This window comes from Phyllobates terribilis, unplaced genomic scaffold (assembly GCF_046119375.1).
Source record: "Phyllobates terribilis strain yellow unplaced genomic scaffold, ASM4611937v1 Scaffold_1__5_contigs__length_1240528914, whole genome shotgun sequence".
Lineage (NCBI taxonomy): Eukaryota > Metazoa > Chordata > Amphibia > Anura > Dendrobatidae > Phyllobates > Phyllobates terribilis.
The window spans coordinates 1,168,930,927-1,168,952,222 of record NW_027362761.1 but is presented as its reverse complement, the minus strand read 5'-3'; the positions used below and the strand labels follow the sequence as shown (position 1 = coordinate 1,168,952,222).

The following is a 21,296-nucleotide window of genomic DNA, read 5'->3' as shown; positions in this document are numbered from 1 at the left end:
GCTGGTAGAAGCAAAGAAACTATGCAAAGTCAGCAACTGAATAACACAGAGGATCAGGTATAGATGTGTCCTCACTAGGATGGGGAACATCCTCACCACCTAAAAAAATAAAAACCGTGCACCAGACCTTGTGGCCTACAGACAGAAGGCTAAAACGGAGCAGCCTCCTGTCCGAGGAGAGGGTACGGCCCGCCATGTGGAACACACTTTTTTCCAACTGTTGATTCTCCTAGTAGCAGGGTGTGTACCCCCAGGCCGGTATCCCCCAATGCTATTAAAGGGAATATATGTTACCAGGTCTTTGCTATTTTATCTGCGAGCAGTATAATATAGGGACAGAGACCCTGATTCCAGTGATGTATCACGTTGTGTCACTACTACACCCAGTAAACTGGTTCTTAGCAAAGCTCAGAAAGCCGCCCACACCAGGTTCCCTGTGTACATTGTCCGTAGACAGCTGTAGACTTGCTGTAAGACAACTAGCTGCAGCACAATTTGTTAAACGTTATAGACCTAAAAACAATATAAGACTGCAGAGATTCACTTCAAAATATCAGCTTTCGATTGACCCACCACTCTTAATAGGTACGGCCAAATGAAGGTCCGTAGAGACCAGAAATGGTGCATTCAGCACTAAATGGGGAAACATTATATGGAGGGAAAAAAACAAATCTCCCCTCAATATCTTACATGGCATAGAAGACCAAAAATCGCTAATGTGTTCTGCATCTCGGGTAAAGAAATTGTTTTTGGGGGTTTACAGAATTGCAAATGCAGCTCTGGAGTATAATAAAGGTTGAATGAGATAAAGCGTCTATGGAAATTTTTTCTGTGCAAAATGAATTCATAGAGATGACACACAGTACGAGGAGAGAAAAAAGAAAAAAACCTTCCAGAATAAATTTATTCTAAATTGTCCAATGAGCATATAACGAAGGCTAGCAGTTTGTAAAGATTCTTCTTCCCGAGGATGGAGGCTCCGCAATGCAGTACTATAACCCTAATCATGGTCACTGTCACTGCTGCTACTACTACTGCTGGTGCTGCTGCTCTGGGTCAGGTCTTGTAAGCTGATCCTAGAAGAAGCAGAATAGAAATCTATCACATGTGGTGGATATGTCATAGATCACACACGACTGCACCGCACTGGGATCAGTGTGACCGGCGACCATCACAACAGGCAACGGTGCATGTATCCGAGGAGCAGTCGGTACCGGTGCAGCGCTGTATGGTACCATATCGCAGCTTCCAACCTCTCCCCATCAAAGAGAGAACTTGGCTAAGGGGACAGGCGGTTTCCTTACAAGCCCAGCGTTCCCCATAGGTGTTACCTCTGTTCCTCCGTCAGGGTAAAGTCGTTCAGCACTCGCTGAGCGATCTGCGCCGTGTCCGGCAAACTGAAGCTGAGCGCCAGCTGCACCAGATCTACGGCCACCACTCTGTTCCCTGCAGTTTTGGCGCCATCTAAAAGCTCACTGATCACATTGGACCTGAAAAATAATAAGAAGTAATAAACCAAGGTGGACAATGGTGGAATAGAGCCGATCTTCCATTTCTGCTGCCGTGTGGACAGGATTAAATTCTAGTAAAAGTCCTTTTCAATGTCAGTCTCGTATCCCCCAACTCACACTTGTCGTGACGTTTAGTAGAGTTGGTGCAAATCGATTTCCACCCGCCACCGGACGGGAGAGGGAGTACCGGCGGCGTCCTCGGCTCTTTTTCTGGTGAGTCGATGTGGTGCGTCGTCATCATTGCAACATGACATCATGCCAGGAAGAAGAGCCGCTGACGCCGCCAGGTAAGATGCGGTACTCCTCCGCCTGTCCAGCGACCACTTCTGTGGCCAATAGATTGGGATGTGCAAATAAATGTTTAGTCCTACAGACTTGTTGTGACATATTTAAAGCATTTTTTTTCTTCTTTAAATATCAATAAAATTATTTAAAAAAAAAAAAAAAAAAATGAAAAAAATATATATACCCACTTCCCCATGCTTGGGTATTGCAGTGCGCAAAGTGCTCAGAATCTCTGCACTCACTGAAAACCTGTAATAAGGTATGAAAGTCAATAATCCTTTCAGTCTTAGGCTATGTGCCCACGATGCAGAAATTTCCTGAGCATTTCCGCATCTCCATGGCAGAAAAAACGCATGCGGATTGTACGTGTGTTTTTTCAGCGTTTTTTTCAAGCGATTTTAGCATCACTTGGAAAGTGCTTGACAAGTTGGTCACACAATATAAATCCATGCAACCGGCATGGATTTACATTGTGTGACCAACTTAGAGGAAATTTCTACTATCAAATGCTGCATCTAAAGTAAAAAAAAAATAATTAAAAAGTAAAAAGAAATAAAAAAAAACTTATAATTCACCTCTTCGGCGGCCGGGAGGAGACCGGAGAGGTGAGTATGAATAATTTTTTTTATTTTTCACTTTATTATTCTCTCTTTACTTGCAGGTACGATGGTACCTGGGTCGGATGAGAGTCTGCTCTTCTCCAAACCCGGGTACCATCCGTGCATTAAACATCTGCATGTCAACATGTATACACGCGGATATTATGCGGTTCAATGCAAGTCAATGGGCGCGATTTCGCAGCGAAATAGCACCCAAATTGGTAGTGCTGCTGATTTTTCCGCAATGATAATCCACAGCGGAAATTTCCGCAGCATGTGAACAGCACATGTGGATTATCATTGGGAACATGGCAGACCTCTTACCAAGCAATTTTAATGTGTTTCCGCAGCGGAAATGCCACCGCGGAAACGCATTAAATGCGCATCATGGGCACACAGCCTTAAACTTTACACAGAGCAAAGGCTGCTCCAAAGAGACTGAGTGAGGGTCAGGGAAACGTTTGGGGGAGAGGAGGGCTGCCGGCGCGCAAGTGAAAATATAAGACCAAACTCTGACTGAGAGCAACAAATAATATCCTAAAACCTCTGCTGCTGTGTGTGAGATTGGGAGACAACATGGGCTCCTCCAGGACTCAGATCAGAGTCCTCAGACGGTCGGACATGCTGCAGTGCTCCAGGGATACTAGGGGCACTTTAGGTCAGGAAAGGTTTTTAGTCTCACCCCAGGTCATATAAGCAGCGCTCATCTGCAGGCACCTAATGTATTACAGAGAATTTTTCTTTTGAGAATAAGTAAACTTGTACTCACCGGGGAACAAGACGCTTGGTTTGGAATGACTTGAGAATTTTCCTGTTTAAAAAAAAAAAAAAATTATTGGCAACCATTACAGTAGTAAAAAAAAAACAACAACAAAAATGTCTAAAGTGATGAATCCATCATGTAATAACTGATCACCACTACAAGTTTTTTTTATATATTTTTTAATCTTATTCTCCACCCTGTTATTATTTTAAAGGATATGGACACCTCTAGGGCAATGAATCTGGCAAGCTACAGCGTTTGCCAAAAATTTCCCCAAAGCTGATAATTTAACTGAGAATTCATCAGGTCAGCTTGTTCTTATGGGAGCTTTCACAACTCTTATCTTACTTCTTCTGAGCTCTTTTCACCTGATTTATGACCACAAAGTTAAAGGAGTTCTCCAAGAATGTAAAAAAAAAAAAATGGCCCCTCGTCACATAATTCAAACAGCAGCCCGTCATAGTTGTGTGTCAGGGCAGGTTGCAGTCTGAAGAATCAACTCCCGAAACTTGTGTCTCAACTGACAAAGGAGCTGTATAGTAAGCACACCTCTCCGTAAGCGAAGGAGAAAGGCTGTGACAATAGAATAAATCTTATTCTCGCTGACTGAGCACGAAGGATTTTTTTTCTTCTCCAGCTTCAGTCCTCACTCAGCCGAGATGATTTATTTGTTCTCCTGTCACAGTCCCTCTGCGGCGGCTCAAAAGGTATGTGTGCTTACAAACAGCTCCTGTGTCAGTTGAGATACAGGTCTCGGGAGCTGTATTTCTTCAGACTGCAGTCCACCGTGACATGACCAGGACAGTCTGCCGTTTGAATTAAGTGATGGGGGACATTTTATTCCATTCTTGGCGAACCCCTTTAAACAAAACTTTGAGTTTGTAATTGTCTTGTATTTTAAAAGTAACTTGCAAGTTAATAATGTCCTGTGATTACAGCAGCCTAGGCACAGCTCTAAGTGAACCTGACAGCTAATACATGCTGCTGGTACCATGGGCAGAATGCAACAGACACTGGTACTATCATTTCAGTCAGGTAGGTATGTTTTACTCTGAAAAGCTGCGGCGATATTCGAGCAGCACATATCAGATGGGGCTTTGCCTTTACAGCTGTGCCTTTGCTGCTGTAATCACAGGACATGATCAGCTTCAAAGTTCCATTTAAATATAAGACAATTATGACACTTTTCAGGCAGAATCTACAACATCACATAATAATGGTATAGGTGGCAAGGGTAATGAGCGCTAGTCGACTTGTGGAAAAAGCTGCTGCGGTCATGTTCTACTTCCGCCATCTGTTACTTGGGGACAGCTTCCTGTTAGTCAATTAAGAAAAAAATGGCTCCAGCACAAACAGCCCAGCTTTGAAGGGAAAGGCTTCACAAAAGGTGAGGATTTAAGTGCACTAATAAGCAGGAGGCCTTGAGGAAAATAAGGAAAAAAACGGCGGAAATAAAGGACACTGGGGACTGGACAGTCCAAGATCTCACCAAGCTTCATCCAATCTCCCGGCTCTGGTCAACAGTATCGCTATATTCCCCAACGCAGCCGCGGATCCCTTCATTTGATGTCTAGAATTCTCGCTAGAATCGTACACAGATTTTATAGATGTAGCAGTGTCCGCAAAGGCGGCTTGGAGCTATGGAAGGAAAAGCCGAAAAAAGAACTGAGAAGTCTGTCGTAGCCAAACTATTCCTGCAGCTGTTGGTGCTTGCCAAAAACTATAGGATAGATCACAGCCTCACCAGGGTATGCAGCACCACCGTCCCGAGTCTTCCCAGGGCACGCAGGGCCACCGTCCCGCGCCTTCCCAGGGCCCGCAGCGCCACCGTCCCGCGCCTTCCCAGGGCCCGCAGCGCCACCGTCCCGCCTTCCCAGGGCACGCAGCGACACCGTCCCGCCTTCCCAGGGCACGCAGCGACACCGTCCCGCCTTCCCAGGGCACGCAGCGACACCGTCCCGCCTTCCCAGGGCACGCAGCGACACCGTCCCGCCTTCCCAGGGCACGCAGCGACACCGTCCCGCCTTCCCAGGGCACGCAGCGACACCGTCCCGCCTTCCCAGGGCACGCAGCGACACCGTCCCGCCTTCCCAGGGCACGCAGCGACACCGTCCCGCCTTCCCAGGGCACGCAGCGACACCGTCCCGCCTTCCCAGGGCACGCAGCGACACCGTCCCGCCTTCCCAGGGCACGCAGCGACACCGTCCCGCCTTCCCAGGGCACGCAGCGACACCGTCCCGCCTTCCCAGGGCACGCAGCGACACCGTCCCGCCTTCCCAGGGCACGCAGCGACACCGTCCCGCCTTCCCAGGGCACGCAGCGACACCGTCCCGCCTTCCCAGGGCACGCAGCGACACCGTCCCGCCTTCCCAGGGCACGCAGCGACACCGTCTCGCCTTCCCAGGGCACGCAGCGACACCGTCCCGCCTTCCCAGGGCACGCAGCGACACCGTCCCGCCTTCCCAGGGCACGCAGCGTCACCGTCCCGCCTTCCCAGGGCACGCAGCGTCACCGTCCAGCCTTCCCAGGGTACGCAGCGTCTCCAGCCTGCCTTCCCAGGGTAAGCAGTATCACTGTCCTGCCTTCCCAGCATCTCCGTCCCACCTTCCTAGGGTACGCAGCGTCGCCGTCCTGCCTTCCCAGGGTACACAGCGTCACCATCCTGTCTTCCCAGGGTACACAGCGTCACCATCCTGCCTTCCCAGGGTATACAGAGTCTCCCATCCTGCCTTTCCAGGGTACACAGTGTTTCCGTCCTGCCTTCCCAGTGTATATAGTGTTACGCCCCCCCATACATTTTAGCTGTTGGCCTAACCATCCTGGCGACTATCCCATACACAGGAGAGCTCCAGTGCTCTTTGTGAGAGCCTCTGTCAGTCGTCATCTTAAAGAGGAAAAGGACCGGCAGCTCGAAATAGGATAAAGTGGATGCCTATCTCCCCCGACATCTATCGGGGGGTCACATGCACATTAGACTGTCAGCTAAACCTCTCTATATCAGCGGGTTCAGCTGATTTAGTCCAGTTTGGATGGGGCTTTTACCATCCTGCATTATCTGGGCTTCCAGCCGTACATTACAGGGGTCATTCCCTTCCCACCTCTCTTATAGCAATGAGCTGGCTCTGCTCATTCAGTCTTAGTCTTTACAGTAAAGCTGCCGAGTGATCTGCAGAGATCAGGCCATGTGAGCTGTGTGTCTACTCTCACGACCGGTGTTTTGACCAGATACATACCTCTGTATTCTGTTTCCCGCTCTCCATCAAATTCAGGATCTCCTCAAGCAAATGCTCCTTGTTACTATGACCGATTTGTTTGATATCTAAAAAAGGGACAATTAGTAATATCGGCTGTAACGTACAAATACACAAAACACCACATTATGGTGAACAACCACTTGTAGCTTCCAAGGTGGAGCGAGCAAAAGAGGGCAGGTCTGGAGGGGGGATCCAAAAACACATCCGAGAGGCAAATCCTTGGCCGAACATGGAGAAGCTCCTCCACGTGTCCACACTGAATTATTGCCATCACTTACCTTTCCAGAGATCAGGGATCAGCTCCAGGCGATTCTCCATCTCCAGCACCTGAAGGAGGTTCTGGAAACCTTTGGAGGTAGGATAATAGCGCTGCAAAAAAAAAAGAAGAAGAAAATGGATCCGAAATTAGAATCCAGGATGATCAACATCACAAGATGTCACATCAGGTGAAACGTACAGATGGGACGAGCTCTCGGTACCACTTCAGTGCCACGTCGGCATTTTCCATCATGCACACTATGTTGAAGAACCGGCCACTGCAAAGAGGGAGAAAAATTAATAAATCCACGTCGTTAGTGTCCATGATGCATGGTTCTCTATTTGAGATGCTTTTTGCAAACTAGGACAAGATATTGTTAACCCTGTATGTCAAGTAAAAACCTATATAACCCCTGACAGATGATGTAATCATCAGAGTTCTGCGTGGTATATAAACCCTGACCGATGATGTAATCAACAGAGTTCTGCGTGGTATATAAACCCTGACCGATGATGCAATCAGTAGAGTTCTGCGTGGTATATAAACCCTGACCGATGATGTAATCAACAGAGTTCTGCGTGGTATATAACCCCTGACCGATGATGCAATCAGTAGAGTTCTGCGTGGTATATAAACCCTGACCGATGATGTAATCAACAGAGTTCTGCGTGGTATATAAACCCTGACTGATGATGCAATCAACAGAGTTCTGCGTGGTATATAAACCCTGACCGATGATGTAATCAACAGAGTTCTGCGTGGTATATAAACCGTGACCGATGATGTAATCAACAGAGTTCTGCGTGGTATATAACCCCTGACCGATGATGTAATCAACAGAGTTCTGAGTAGTATATAAACCCTGACCGATGATGTAATCAACAGAGTTCTGCGTGGTATATAAACCCTGACCGATGATGTAATCAACAGAGTTCTGCGTGGTATATAAACCCTGACCGATGATGTAATCAACAGAGTTCTGCGTAGTATATAACCCTGACCGATGATGTAATCAACAGAGTTCTGCGTAGTATATAACCCTGACCGATGATGTAATCAACAGAGTTCTGAGTAGTACCTCTCTCCTGTACGTACATGGATTTTACAATTTAATTTGGAGCAGACACAACGTCTCAGAACGTCCCACATTACGTGGCGATGACACTTACTAGTAGGCAAATTCCTGGGAAGGTTTTCCCAATAGTCTCCAATTATCCCCAGTATTCAGCAGCTTGTGAAGTTCATAAGCCAGGTCCAAATCCTTCGCTTCCACACACTGCAAGCAAGGGAACGGAAATACGAGTGGAAAATCGGAATGTGTTTACCCCTAGAAACGCCTGCACTTGTATCACAGTCATTCAGCAACTTTCCTTCTCATAAACCCCAGAACTGGTGGCAATGTATAAGGAGTTCTGCATTACATGTCGGCCTGCGGTGCACCTCATCTATCCGGATGCTGCCGTCCTGCTGCGCTCAGCGCTGATCACACAGTCCCAGAGCCAGAGGACTTTCTGATCAGCCCCTTAACCACACAGCCATGTTTTGTTTTAATGCATTTTTGGCAAGAGCTCTAACTTTTTTTTATTTTACCATCAACATACAAGGACTTTTTTTTTTGTTGCAGGACTAGTTGTAGCTTTGAATAAGACTTATTTTAACACATAATGCACTGAAAAATGGGGAAAGTGGTTAAACACACACACACACAAAAAAAAACCCCACAACAACCACCTCCTACAATTTTTGCCATTGTGTTTTTGGGGTCTTGGTAGTAAAAATGACCTGGCAACATGATTCTCCACATCAATACAATTACAACAATACCAACTTTTTTTATAGTTTCTTCAGTAAAAAAAATAATTCAGAACTTTGTAAAAAAAAAAAAAAAATTGTGTTGCCATTTTTTTTTTTTTTTTTGAGAATTGTGGCCCTGATTCATACACCAGCCTTAATACTGAGCGTGCAAGAAGAAAACTAGTTCAGTAAGAGCTGAATGCTCGATCCCTCTAGGCGAGAGACTGACATAGGCAGAGAGGGATCGCGAGACGGCCAGAGGCAGAGAGGGATCGCGAGACGGCCAGAGGCAGAGAGGGATCGCGAGACGGCCAGAGGCAGAGAGGGATCGCGAGACGGCCAGAGGCAGAGAGGGATCGCGAGACGGCCAGAGGCAGAGAGGGATCGCGAGACGGCCAGAGGCAGAGAGGGATCGCGAGACGGCCAGAGGCAGAGAGGGATCGCGAGACGGCCAGAGGCAGAGAGGGATCGAGAGACGGCCAGAGGCAGAGAGGGATCGAGAGACGGCCAGAGGCAGAGAGGGATCGAGAGACGGCCAGAGGCAGAGAGGGATCGAGAGACGGCCAGAGGCAGAGAGGGATCGAGAGACGACCAGAGGCAGAGAGGGATCGAGAGACGGCCAGAGGCAGAGAGGGATCGAGAGAGGGCCAGAGGCAGAGAGGGATCGAGACAGCTTGATGAACTAGGAGCCGAAAGTCGCAAAAATTTAGTGCAACTTTGTGCTGTACAAACATTCTGCAACGTTTGAAGATGTTATGTGACAGATTTTTTTCTTTACCTTTTCCATGCTGGAGCTGTAGGAGGGCTTGCTTTTTTGCATGTGGAGCTGAAGTTGTTATTGATACAATTTTTGGGGCACATATAATGTTTTTAAATCAGAATTATTTTTTTTTGAGGGGGGAAAGACGATTTGGGGAATTAAATGACCAAGAAACGGAAATGCTGGAAATTTGACTGTCTTTATGGTATAGGTAAAGAAAAAATAAAATAAATGTGTATTATTAATTAACAATTTTTTACCTGTTTTCTTTTTCAGACCCCCTTACGTACTAATTGATCACTTGCACAACAATACTTTAATATTGTTAAGCCCAGCCTGAAGGATGTGAGGGAGCAAGGGCCGATGGGCATCCTGCACCATTTCAAAATATATTTACGTGCCTTTATCAGAGAGTGGCAGCAGCAGAAAAGTAGTTAACAGCAGCAATCAGAGTTAGCTGCGATCACTGGTATTAGAGGCAGGTGCCCCCTCATCTAGCAGAGGTCACCTCTACTGTGCATGTGCCAGAACATCTCCAAACTAAAATGGAACTGGTAAGTGTTCAGTCTCTTCTAGTAACACCCCTGGTCACAGGACCCGGTCTGAGAAGACTCCAAGGATTACTCACCACTCTCATAGCTTCACTGAAAAAGAGCACTGAAAAAAGACAAAACAGTTATCAGATTAATAACTGCTTTCCAAGATTCAAGACCAACATGACAGATCAGGTTATACTACTGCAGAAGCGTTGGTCAGAATCTTACGGCAGATCGCTAGCGAAAAATGAGAACGTCACCATGCTCTTAAAGCCCTATGTACCATACATTTGTGAAGCCTTTCCCTTTAAATGTAGAAGTTAGTGGCTTAAGAAGAGGTTTGTGGCACAAAAAAAAAAAAAAAAGATAGTCATCTGTCACAGATATAGAGGAGCCGCAGCTGGGTCAGGTCACGGTGTCTACACCACCGCTAGCGGACATTACACCTGTCTCTCCTCATTTTTCCCCATTCTTACACTACAGAGACTGAAAGAGCGCAGAGGCTGCAGGACTTTATTAGCTGGCGAGTTCCAGATGGGCTAGCAAGTCTCTGATTCAATAACAGATTGTCACCAGATTTCACAACACAAACTACATTATTTTATTAAATTGATCTTAATACCTGATGAGGCTGATGAATTTACTCTCAAAATGGATTTTACAGCCGCTCTGACATGGATTTTCAAAGTTTACAGTTAGTACAGGTTAAGAGCTTGAGCAACAGCATCTCAGTGCCCCTCCTGCTGCTGCCATGTTCTCACACAGCTCAGTACAAGCTGCAGCTGCCAGGCAGGATGGAGACCGATTACAGCTGGACTCATGAAATGCTCCTTTCTTATCTGTGCGCAATTACGTAACAGTGAATGTGGGTTATTGCGGTACAAAGTCTAGTAAAACTCTTTTCCAGCAACCTAGCCAGGCGACCATGCAGTTGGCCGGCACCATATTCTGGCCACAGGTTTGTCAGACGGCAATATCAAAAGAAACCCTATGCACTAATTGTCTAAGTCCTATGCAACCTGTCAGTGTACCCCTGAATGTTACAGACACCTTTTTCTCTGAGGAGACCATATTTTCCTCGCTGAATTGCCCAAATTATTCCCTTACATCTGGAATTTGATTTCGAACTTCCAAAGGAATGGAAATATCCAGACAGGCATTTTCTGGAGGACGCACTGGAAAGATTGGTCTTCTTCACCCGTTATGGGTCGTGAGATCAGAAAATCGAATAGTTTATCAATTCTTCCTTTGAAGCGGCTGGTGTGGCTCAATAAAATTTTTGTGACTTGCTGGGTCAATAAAGTCACCACCAGCTGGATCAAAGAGCAACGAGATGGCATCTTGTCTGGCACTTGAACTGAAGATTGGGCTGACCTCACAACAGATCTCCGAGGTCATCATCAAAGCTTAGAGGCTCCTTGTTCCTCTGCTTGGCCATCCGCTGCATCCTATGGCTCAAATGCAAGTTTGCATGCAAAGCAAAAAGTCCGATGGTGTTCACCTTCATTGGTTCCTGCTTTTTTGGCAAACGACTGGACGAAATCATCTGGGACGTGACAAGTGGGAAGATTATTCACTTTCCTTAAAACAAACATCAATTCCAGCCCTCAGAGGAGATTGAGAACACATTTCTGCTCCTTGGTAGCTTCTCCAGCCCACATCAACAAGAAACAGGAAGCTCAGGAACAGAAGAAGAGGCCATCTTTTAAGTCATGCTCCTTCTGGCGTCTCAACAACAGTCCTTTAACTCCTCAGCCAAGTCCACCTCAGCATGAAGGACGGCAACCATCTGATCAGGTCAGGGTACGGTGAAGTCTTCTGTTCAATGATGTCTGGCTCTCACAAGTGCAAGATTCCTGGATATACGAGGTGCTTTCTACAGGCTACAAAGTAGAAAAACTCTTCCATGCTGCCGGACCGTTTCTTTTGCACATTTCCTAAAAATGCTTCATTCCGAGCAGCTCTACACCCTGTCAAAGCATGGGGGGTGGGCGGTGATCGTTTTGACTGAGGAACCGTTTCCACAATTGTCATTCAAATCTTTTTGTGATACCCAAAAATGACATCTCCCTGCGCCCAGTCCTTGACCTCAAGAGGCTCAACCGCTATGTGAGGATGCCACATTGCATGATGGCATCTCAGGACAGGAATTGCATGGAGGGAACAGGAAAAACGTATGCCATCCATAGAAATAAAGGATGCATACCTTTACAGCCGAATCAGACCCATCAGTATTCCTTTTGGTCTGGCGACTGCTCCTCAACCTTTCAAGAAGGTCTTGGCTTCTGTGATGGCCATTTTTCACTCCTGGGGTGTTGTATCCAATCCCTTATCTGGTTGCAATCATGATAAAAGGCACTGTTCACAGCAGAAAACCCCGAGAACCTTCAAACTGCTGGACACCCTGAACTGCACTGGTTGGATAATTAACTATCCGAAATAGTCTCTCACCGCCTCAGAGTCTTTCCTTTTTGGCCATGCGATTCGTTACCACATAGGCCAGGATTTTTTTTTTTTTTTTTAGAAAGAATTCAACAATCTGCATCTCTTCGGGGACACAGACCAGTCTCAAATCGACATTGCATGCGAGTTTTAGACCTCAAGGTTTCATCCGTAGAAGTTATTCCTAATTTTCCTGGATGGACTGGATTCAGGCCAGAGTTTAAGCTCTATTTATGGATGGTCCTTCCTCTCTCTTGAGAGTTTCCATGATGGATGCCAGTCTATGATGAAATTTTCAAGATCGAACAGTCCAAGGAGTTTGGTCCCTTCCACATGCTGTAACGGTGCCATCCACCTCTCCCTGAGACACAGGACTCCGTCGTCTTTATCAGATCTCCCAGTCAGAGACCAGGCAGACAAAAATATAGCAGTTGCCTTCTTGAATCACCACGGCAGAATCAGGAGGCCAGCAGCTAAGCTGGAGGCAGTCAAGATACCACGATGGGCCAAAACACGTCAGCCCTCTTGACTTTGCAAATTCCAAGAGAGGATAATAGGATGGCCAAATTACTCAGTTGAAAACAATTTGACCCAAGAAAATGGAATCGACACTCCAAAGCGTTTTCCAAACTCAGCTCCTGATGGGAAACCCTGAGTTTAGACTTAATGGTCTTCAGGCTCAACCATAAGTTGACAAGTTTCATCGTCGATTCCAGAGCTCTGGTCATTCCCTGGAGCCAGTCTGGGCTACCTTCCTCTCACTTTTTACTTGGGTACTCAAAAAGGCATTACTAGTAATCCTCATCACTTCAGATTGGCTTAGACAAGCAAGGTACATACATCCTCCTAGCCTACGACCAATTGTGTCTTCTTCTTCGACAAGATCTTCTCTATCAAGAACCATTCTTCAACCCAAATGTAGCTACTTTTCATTTAATGGTGCAGTTTTCTGAGCAGGAGGATTCTCAGACGGAGTCATTCAGACCATGATTAAGGTGAGAAAACTGTCCTCCTCCCACATATGCCACAGAACCTGGAAGAAGTACATCCTTTGGCACAAGATTAGAAAGTCCGACCAAAGCGTTTCTCTGTCTCCAGACTACTTTCCTTCCTCCATGATGGATTGGATCCTGGCCTGAGTTTAAGATTTCTCAAGGAACAGATCTCGGTCTTCACATTTTGTTCCAGTGTCCACCTCCAAGCCTTCTACTTGCACGGAGTGGTCAATGCAGTCCCCCTTTATCGTTATCCTCAATTTGGTCTGACGTGCTAGTCATCCCTTTTTGAGCCTTCTGCAGTATCGCCTTCTGCTTCCTTTCTTACAATGTTGCGTTTCTAGTGGCCATTGCGTCAATCAGGCAAGTTTAAGAATTGGCAGCCTTGACCTCCAAGTCTCCGGTCACAGTTTTCCATCAGGACAAGGTGGCAGTCCTTTGGTCAGTCCCTTCTTTCTTGCCAAAAGAGGTTTCGGCATTCCATTTAATGAGGGAATTGTAGAGCTTTCATTTTGCCTTTCCTCAACTCTATCTATTCGACAATCAGATTTCCCTTTCATCCTTCGAAAAGGTCCCAGGCGGCATCCAAGCCCACCATAGCCATTGGATCTGGTCCACCATTGATGAAGGGTGGCACCTTGCCCTTACTTAAACCCTACACGACCAGTAGGGCAGTCGTGGTCGTTTCATCACAAGTCCTCCGCCCTACAGGTGTGTGGAGAGTCCACTTGGTCATCACCGTACACCTTTCCCAAATTTTAGAAGGTGTGTAAGCTTGCATTTGCTTCTTTAGGCCGCAGAATCTTTCAGATGGCGGCTCAATAGACAGATTGTCTTCTCTCACATGGTGCTGAATCCCCCAAAAGCATAGACAATAAAAAAGGCTTTAACTGGATAAACCAACAAAGTCAATTTTTTTCATATGAAGATTATGATATGTATTTGCATAGTGAGTACACCATCCTCATCAGGTCTAAGCTATCTATTTAATAATGACGGGGCCCGAAATAGGCTCGACTCTTGGGGATAATGTACTATTTTGGGGAAACGCCTCTGAGTAAAGGTAATAGTACGTTCAATAAGTAGCACAAAGCCCTGATACATCGCATACTGCCTAAAGTAGCCAAAGCAGTAACGATGGGACTACAACATACCGTCATCGGGATCCTCGGCGGTGAAGCTCTTTCCTTGTGCCTGCTGCAGAATGGAGGCCAGAAGCTGGGACTGGCTGAAAGAATCCCCTGCAAAGATGGAAAGTTATAGAAATTAACAAGAAAATGGACAGATAGACAGGAGGGTGGAAACGCATGAAGGCTTCATCTCTGACGACTCTGCAATGCAAGAATTATGAAATCACTCACGATATTTAACCCATAAATCTACTATTTTGGCACTCACCAGGTCTGAAATGCACCCCCAATAAATGGCAGTATGTTCCAAGGCTCGGATCTGGGGGAAAAAAACAATTCAGTTGTGCAAACAAAAAGGAGAATATAATGTACAAAAGAGTGATAAAAAAGCAAAGAAAACCAGAAGAAATAGAAAAGGGTAACTTTTAGTTCAGTCTCATTCCCAACGCTCGCACTGGAACACGCAGAAGATTTTCCGCTGCATTTATGCAACGTGGGAACATGGCCGGGATATTTAGTTTCCCTTTATACTATGTGCACATTTTCAAGGATTAGAATAAAGGATCGGCCCATTGTCTCAGAAACAGTGCCATGCTTGTCTACTACTGCCCCATATCTCCTCAAACACAGCCCATAGATAGAACAAACCCCTTTTCTAAACCCACACCGTCCCTTAAAGAAAACTTGTCATCAAGTTTTCGCTACACAATCTAAGATCAGCATGATGTCGGGGCAGAGACCCTGATTCCAGCGATGTGTCACTTATTGGGCTGCTTGCTGCAGTTTTGAAATAATCCCTGTTTTCTCTGCTGTAGATGTAGCAGTGCTCTGACTACTGAGCAGTGTATAACTCCGCCCACACTCCTGATTGGCAGCTGTATACAGTAAACTACCAATCAGTGATGGGGGCGGGGTTACACAGATTAGCTGGACTGTCAGGCATGTGACACCTAGTCCTGGAGTGATAATCTCCTGCTGATAAAACACTGATTGTATTGAATCTACATCAACTGCTGAGTAAGTGACACATCCCTGGAATCAGTGTCTCTGTGTCTACCTCATGATGCTCTCAGATGATTAAACAGCAAAAACCTGCTGACAGATTCCCTTTAAACAGGAGTCGGAAGCTTGATTCATCCTCCACTGGTGGGAAGAAGAAGGGTACAGGACGGCGCCTCTCCACCACATTGCTCGGGACAAGCCATCCATAATGTCCTACCTATATGAAGAGCTTTCATCTCCATTAAGGTCTGCATGGCCATGCCTTTCACCGCCGGGCCGATCTTGCGTAAGCTCTTCATGACGGAATTGAAGGTTAGTAAGTTTGGTGCGACCTTTTGCTGCACCATGTGGTTTAGCAACTCCTGGGAAAACATAATGGGCAGTAATTCAGCCGTAGGCAGCACCGAGGAAGTTTCTACAGTGACCGTGGGCCCTGGCCAGGTCATACAGATCCCCTCCTTCACACACACACTTATGGCAATGAGAACCATAATGACACAATACAAGGGGCACAAATTGAACTTTACGCCTGGTGCCCCTCATTAGCAAAAGGGGGCGACTGTACATAGTGGCTTTCCAGCACTGTGAACCGACGTTGGTGGTTTCGTAAAATGTTGCCCCCGACAAAGTTCATATACAGCAGTTACCTTCATAAGGGCCAAGTACAGGCACAACGTCCTTACCACAATCTGGGCGCACTTTTCGTTGACTTCTGGTTTCGTCTCTGGAGCCGCTAAAATCAGAGCATTGAAAGTGCAGACGTCTCCTGCAGAGAACAGAAGGACGACAAGTTATCCAGGTTTTCTACAGGAGTCAATTATTCCCCCCCCCCACACACAGCCCCCCAATACACAATAGATGGCCGCTGCTAGACATCGTCACCGTCTTATCTCCATCTTCAGTAGAAGGAAGGTCGCCTGTGCAACCTGCTGCGCCATTCACCTCCTCCTGGCCATGGTATTGCTTTGCTGCCAGAGGAGACCCAGGGAAGATCAGTGGCCATGAGCCCCTCTCATTCTGGCATTCAGTGGGGGTCCCAATGGTGGGATCTACACCGATCTGATAATCACCAGTATTCCAATGTTTAGGATATACCTTGCTTAGATAGGAATAACCTTTAGATTTAGATTTATAGCAGCATGGAATTTATTTTTTTCATATACATAGATCAATATAAATACTTTTATGCCCAAAAATGACAAACGTATTCTCGGAGTGATACCTTTATTGGCTAACCAGGAAAAAAAAAAGAAGAGGTATCACTCCGAGAATACGTTTGTCATTTTTGGGCATAAAAGTATTTACATCGATTTCTCTGGCTAACACGGTACCACAACATAACTTTGAATTGTCCATCATATACATAGATCCAATGCCAAAGAATAGTTCTTGACATCAGCTGAACATGTGAGCGTTGGGGAGTCTAACAACTCATTCTGCAAAATACAAGCCCTCATATGGCGATATTCAAGATCAAAAAGAAACATTTAAAAAGTTTAAAGAAGTAAAAAAAAGAAAAAAGAAAAAAAAAAAGAACAAGAAAATGAAGCCTCCAATGCAACATCCTACTAATACCAAACAGGAACCATGGTGCGATTTCAGGGCTTTTACCTGTGTCGTAATTTCACGCTGGGTGAACTCACCGGTAAACCTGTTGTTCAGAAGGTCGGTGTACGTGCCGAACGCTTGGGCGTAAGCTCCATGCTGAAATAATACAAGTCGTTTAGAACCTTGACATGGAAAAATCTAAATCTAAAAGCATCTGCTTGTGTCTGGTGCAATACCTTCACCATCCCTCGGATCATGGTGCGGTAGGAATGGTCGTTCCTTTCTAGCATCAGGTTGAAGATTCTTTCGGCGTTGTTATTTGGTCTGGAAGAAAAAAAAAAAAAAATGCCAAAGGCACCTTTCCATATGTCCTATAAGGGTACATGGAGGAAATATGGTGTGGGGGGCAGCACCATGAATAGAATAGTGTACATCACTCCAGTGATAGCCGACACTCACATCTCCTTAAAATAATTGCTTTATTGATCCAGTAGGATAAAAGGCACAAAAAAAACAGTTAAACACAACAGCAAAAAAATTAAAAAGGCAGAATAGAAAATCCCGCTGCGCTCCCAGGCAACATGTTTCACACCGGCATGGTCCTTTCCTAGGCTTGGCAAAAGACCGTGAAGGTCTGAAACATGTTGTCTGGCAGCGCAGCGGATATTTATTGTCTGGCTTTTAAGTTTTTGTGCTGTTGTGTTTAACTGTTTTTTTGTGACTTTTATTGGGTCAATAAAGCAATTTTTTTTAAGAAGATGTGAGTGCAGGCTATGGGATTACCACCATTTGTTGGCGAATATGTGACTTATACCCATGAGATAGCAATGCGTCTTGCAAACAAGATGGATTTTAGAAGTTTTTCAGAGTGAATGATGAAACGAAAAAAAGGCAGGGGGAAGATGTGGTTGATAATTGGGGAGAAAAAAAAAAGCAAATAAAAAGAAAAAATCTTCTTATATTTGAAATACGTAAAAGTTTGTTGAAACGACAGAAACCGCTCCATTACCTCCATGTTTTCCCAGCAGTGAGACTTTTCTGAGGGACATTTTTCTTCTTGAAGTTTTCCTAAAGATACAAGAAGTCTATATTATAACCTTGAGCTGTCATCGCACACAACCATTGAAGAATAAGATAGACATCACAACTATGAGCGATGGTCATCAAAGAAAGTGGACACTATGACCTCTGGACGGCAGCCCTGAGATCCACCTTTTACCTGATGGCATCCACGGCTCTTCATTTGATTACCCGGCCTGGCGTGACCTCATTGTTGCTGCATGTTGCACATGTGACGTAGCACCATGCCGGCTATTCAAAAGAAGAGCCATGGATGCCGTCAGGTAAGAGATGGTCCAGCCAGGGCTGCCATCCAGTTTCCAGAGATGACCAATGGGTCCTGCAAATTTATTTGCATCAACTCTAGTAAGAAGTCAAATCTTCCCATAATAAACATTGAATGCAAGAGTGAAAAGGGCCTGATTAAAGATGTGTCCGATGACAAGCTTGATGACAGAATTGTAAATACAGCTCTGGAGGCTATAACTCAGCATTAGTACAAGTTTCTATAAGTGAGCAATACTATGGTGCACATGGGTGGACAATACTCACACTCTCATTATCCTCCTGGTGGTATTGCTGATCATCAATAGAGGGCTCACGGTCTCCATAAAAACACACAAGATCGAGAAGTTTGTTTGTAGTCTCCAGAGACGGCGTTGTGCCTACAAGAATGGGGAGAACATTACTTACACAGCGCCATGGAAAGAGTATAGATGACCGCACACTACAACAGCTCCTCTGCCATTATCTGGCCAGAAGCATGGACGGTCCATTGCAATGGTCAGAAAGGGGTTAATATATATAAACATTAAAGGGGTATTCCCATCATTCATTCCTAGGATTTTCCAGAACTCTCCGACTGGTAATTCTCCCACCTTGGGGTCGCCTTACCAAGCTGGTGAAATAATGACGGAGGGCCTTTATACAAACCAAAGGTATCAGGGGGATCATCATGGCACGTACCACCTTGAAGAAGTTGGTCGAACAGGTCTACGGACTCCTTCACTCTTCTGAGCTTGATGCGCTCGTTCAGGGCTTCCTCGCTGACGCTTTCAATCTGCGGTTGGATGTTCTCAGGCATCAGACACTGAAAGGAAAATAGATCGGTCAGGTCACAACCTCCTCCGAAAAACAGTGTGAACCTCAGGAAATATGTGGTAATATGCACAACACGACACATGGTTAAAGCCATCAGATGCTGACACCGGTCACACTCTGCATAAGAGCAGAGGTCCCATGTGCCCCATTAGAATGGAGTTACAATCTTACGAGCTCTAAGAAAACAAATGACATTAGTAGCATGCAGATCATACAGATTTTTTTTTTTTTTAATAATAATAATAAATAAAAAAACAAAAAGTAAAAATAAAAAACAAAAAAACAGCAACAACAGCAGCAACAACAACAACAGCAGCAACAACAGCAGCAAAAACAACAGAAGCAGCAGCAACAACAACAGCAGCAACAACAACAGCAGCGACAGCAGCAACAACAACAGGGGCATCAGCAACAACAGCGGCGGCAGCAACAACAGCGGCGGCAGCAACAACAGCGGCGGCAGCAACAACAGCGGCGGCAACAACAACAGGAACAACAGCAGCAACATTAACAGAAGCAACAACAACAGCAGAAGCAACAACAACAGCAGAAGCAACAGCAGCAACAACAGCAGCAGCAGCAACAACAGCAGTGGCGGCAGCAACAACAGCGGCGGCAACAACAACAGGAACAACAGCAGCAACAACAACAGCAGAAGCAACAACAGCAGCAACAACCACAGCAGCAGCAACCACAGCAGCAGCAACCACAGCAGCAGCAACCACAGCAGCAGAAACCACAGCAGCAGAAACCACAGCAGCAGAAACCACAGCAGCAGCAACCACAGCAGCAGCAACCACAGCAGCAACAGCAGCAACCACAGCAGCAACAGCAGCAGCCACAACAGCAACAGCAGCCACAACAGCAACAGCAGCGACAACAGCGGCGGCAGCGACAACAGCGGCGGCAGCGACAACAGCGGCGGCAGCGACAACAGCGGCGGCAGCGACAACAGCGGCAGCAGCGACGGCAGCAACAACAGCGGTGGCAGCAACAACAGCGGCGGCAGCAATAACAACAGCAGCAACAACAGCAACAGCAGCAGCCACAACAGCAACAGCAGCGACAACAGCGGCAGCAGCGACAACAGCGGCGGCAGCGAGAACAGCGGCAGCAACAACAACAGCAACAACAGCAGCAACAACAGCGGCAGCAGCGACAGCGGCGGCAGCAACAACAGCGGTGGCAGCGAGAACAGCGGCAGCAACAACAGAGGCAGCAACAACAGAGGCAGCAACAACAGAGGCAGCAGCAACAACAGCGGCAGCAGAGACAACAGCGGCAGCAGAGACAACAGCGACAGCAACAGCGGCGGCAGCAACAACAGCGGCGGCAGCAACAACAGCGGCGGCAGCAATAACAACAGCAGCAACAACAGCAACAGCAGCAGCCACAACAGCAGCGACAACAGCGGCAGCAGCGACAACAGCGGCAGCAGCGACAACAGCGGCAGCAGCGACAACAGCGGCAGCAGCAACTGCGGCGGCAGCAGCAACAGCGGCGGCAGCAGCAACAGCAGTAACAACAGCGGCGGCAGCAACAACAGCAGCGACAACAGCGGCAGCAGCGACAAAAGCAGCGGCAGCAGCAACAGCGGCGGCAGCAGCAACAACAACAGCAGCAGCAACAGCAACAACAGCAGCATCAACAACAACAACAGCAGCAACTACAACAACAGCAGCAGCAACAACAGCCGCAGAAGCAACAGCAGCAGCAGCAACAACAGCAGCAGCAACAACAGCAGCAGCAGCAACAGCAGCAGCAACAACAGCAGCAGCAGCAACAGCAGCAACAGCAGCAGCAACAGCAGCAGCAACTTTTGCAATTCTGAGCTTAAGAGAATGCAGTGATTCCCATATGCTGCCACTAACAGGACTATGCAAAGCGGTGAGTAAAAAAAATTGGCTTTATTCATGCAATGCATTTCAGAGTAGGTTTTCCTCAGGCTTCCATATTGCCTGAGAAAAAAGTAAAACCTTCTCTGAAACGTGTTGCATGAATAAAGCCAAACTTTTATACTCCCAGCATTTCATCGTCCTGTCATTGGCAGCGCCTATAAATCACTGCATTCTCCTATCCTCTATTATGTCCTCCACTAAGCGGGTGTGAGCCCAATGGCCGGAGCAGCCGTCCTCCCGGTTATACACCATTTTTCACACGGAGCTGTGTCACACACAACCTGCCCATTTTTTTCACTCATTTCCACCTGTGGTCTGCGGTGTTACACAGGCAGCTCTTCTTTCCTTTTCTTTCCCCAA

General features: G+C 46.5%; 1 protein-coding gene across 1 annotated transcript in view; it reads right to left on the bottom strand.

Moving 5' to 3' along the window:
- Positions 1-808: 808 nt before the first annotated feature.
- PTCD3 (pentatricopeptide repeat domain 3) overlaps positions 809-21,296 on the bottom strand; it is a 29,338-nt gene continuing 8,850 nt past the window's right edge. The window contains exons 7-24 of the mRNA XM_073649130.1: positions 18,904-19,027; positions 18,490-18,602; positions 17,888-17,946; positions 17,115-17,202; positions 16,974-17,034; positions 16,014-16,096; positions 15,548-15,692; positions 14,597-14,647; positions 14,353-14,439; positions 9,854-9,882; positions 7,841-7,947; positions 6,870-6,948; positions 6,691-6,781; positions 6,392-6,477; positions 4,648-4,796; positions 3,165-3,206; positions 1,332-1,490; positions 809-1,076 (exon numbers count right to left, since the gene is read on the bottom strand). Coding sequence (XP_073505231.1) covers positions 1,001-1,076; positions 1,332-1,490; positions 3,165-3,206; positions 4,648-4,796; positions 6,392-6,477; positions 6,691-6,781; positions 6,870-6,948; positions 7,841-7,947; positions 9,854-9,882; positions 14,353-14,439; positions 14,597-14,647; positions 15,548-15,692; positions 16,014-16,096; positions 16,974-17,034; positions 17,115-17,202; positions 17,888-17,946; positions 18,490-18,602; positions 18,904-19,027 — 1,629 coding nt within the window. The 3' untranslated portion in view covers positions 809-1,000. The remainder of the gene's footprint in view (positions 1,077-1,331; positions 1,491-3,164; positions 3,207-4,647; positions 4,797-6,391; positions 6,478-6,690; positions 6,782-6,869; positions 6,949-7,840; positions 7,948-9,853; positions 9,883-14,352; positions 14,440-14,596; positions 14,648-15,547; positions 15,693-16,013; positions 16,097-16,973; positions 17,035-17,114; positions 17,203-17,887; positions 17,947-18,489; positions 18,603-18,903; positions 19,028-21,296) is intronic.